A 1,147-nucleotide genomic window follows, 5' to 3' on the forward strand; every position below is an offset into this window, starting at 1 on the left:
CCGCTTGGACCGCAGCCCCGTCCCACCGTGGGCCAGAAGACCAGTGGAGGCGGCCAAAACTCTAGACGCGTTTAGAGCTCCAGAGTCGCTAAACAGGGCTCGAGCCGACCGTGTGACCCCACCAATGGACTGCTCTCCGATCGAGCAATCCATTGGTGGGGTCACACGTTCGGTTCGCGTCTCATTTAGCGACTCTGGAGCTCAAAACGCGTTCAGAGTTTCGGCCGCCTCCGCCGGTGTTCTGGCTGCTCCACTGTGCGTCCTGACCCCGCTCGCCCTGCTGCAGGTGATGAACCACTGGACGGCCGGCTGGATCGACTGGAACCTGGCGCTGAACCTGCAGGGCGGCCCCACCTGGGCCAAGAACTGGGTGGACGCGCCGATCATCGTGGACGCCAGCAAGGGCGAGTTCTACCTCAACCCGACGTACTACGCGCTGGCGCACGTCTCCAAGTTCGTGCGCAGGGACTCGGTGCGCGTCGAGCTGCACCACCACGGCGGCGGCCTGCTGGAGGCCAAGGTGGACAGCATCGCCTTCGAGCGGCCCGACGGCGCGCTGGTCGTCGTGCTCATCAACAAGCACAACAGCGAGCACAGCGTCAGCATCCAGGAGGGCGACCGCGGCCAGGTCGACGTGCACGTCCCCGCCAGGTCCTTCGTCACGGTCATCTACTGGTAGCGGCGTCGCCGGCTTCACCCACGGCCCCACCACCCTCAACGCTCAACGACGGCGTGTCCGCGACCTGGGCGTCCTGGACCGCGCCGCCAACCAGATTCCATCCAAACACGGCCAAGCGGCTCCTTGAGTCCATCATGTGCTGTGCCTTTAAATAGAGACTTTCCCAAAGCCAAAGTAACGATTCGTTTCTCGTCCCTGACCCAAAGAGGCTCGGATAGGATCCGGAGGGAGCATTGGGCGGCCTGCTCGGTTTGACCCTACCTAACGGTGACATGAGGTAACAGTGCACCTTGGCGGCCAGGCCGCTGGCCGGGCGCGGCGCGAGGGCTGGGATTCCTCGTTCGGAGAGCAATACATTGGTGGGGTCACACGTTCTGTTCGAGTCACATTCAGCGACTCTGGAGGGAGCGTTCACAACAGGGGTCCGGAACGGAGCCTTCTCCGTTCCAAAATCCACGAGTTCCCCGT

General features: G+C 63.4%; 1 protein-coding gene across 1 annotated transcript; it reads left to right on the plus strand.

Moving 5' to 3' along the window:
• Window positions 1-289: 289 nt before the first annotated feature.
• LOC117644235 (lysosomal acid glucosylceramidase-like) lies at window positions 290-679 on the plus strand. Its single transcript, XM_034383504.1, has one exon. The coding sequence runs from the start codon at window positions 290-292 to the stop codon at window positions 677-679; it is 390 nt and encodes a 129-aa protein (XP_034239395.1).
• Window positions 680-1,147: the final 468 nt, after the last annotated feature.

The sequence above is a fragment of the Thrips palmi genome, unplaced genomic scaffold (genome assembly GCF_012932325.1).
Source record: "Thrips palmi isolate BJ-2018 unplaced genomic scaffold, TpBJ-2018v1 HiC_scaffold_18, whole genome shotgun sequence".
Classification (NCBI taxonomy): Eukaryota; Metazoa; Arthropoda; class Insecta; order Thysanoptera; family Thripidae; genus Thrips; species Thrips palmi.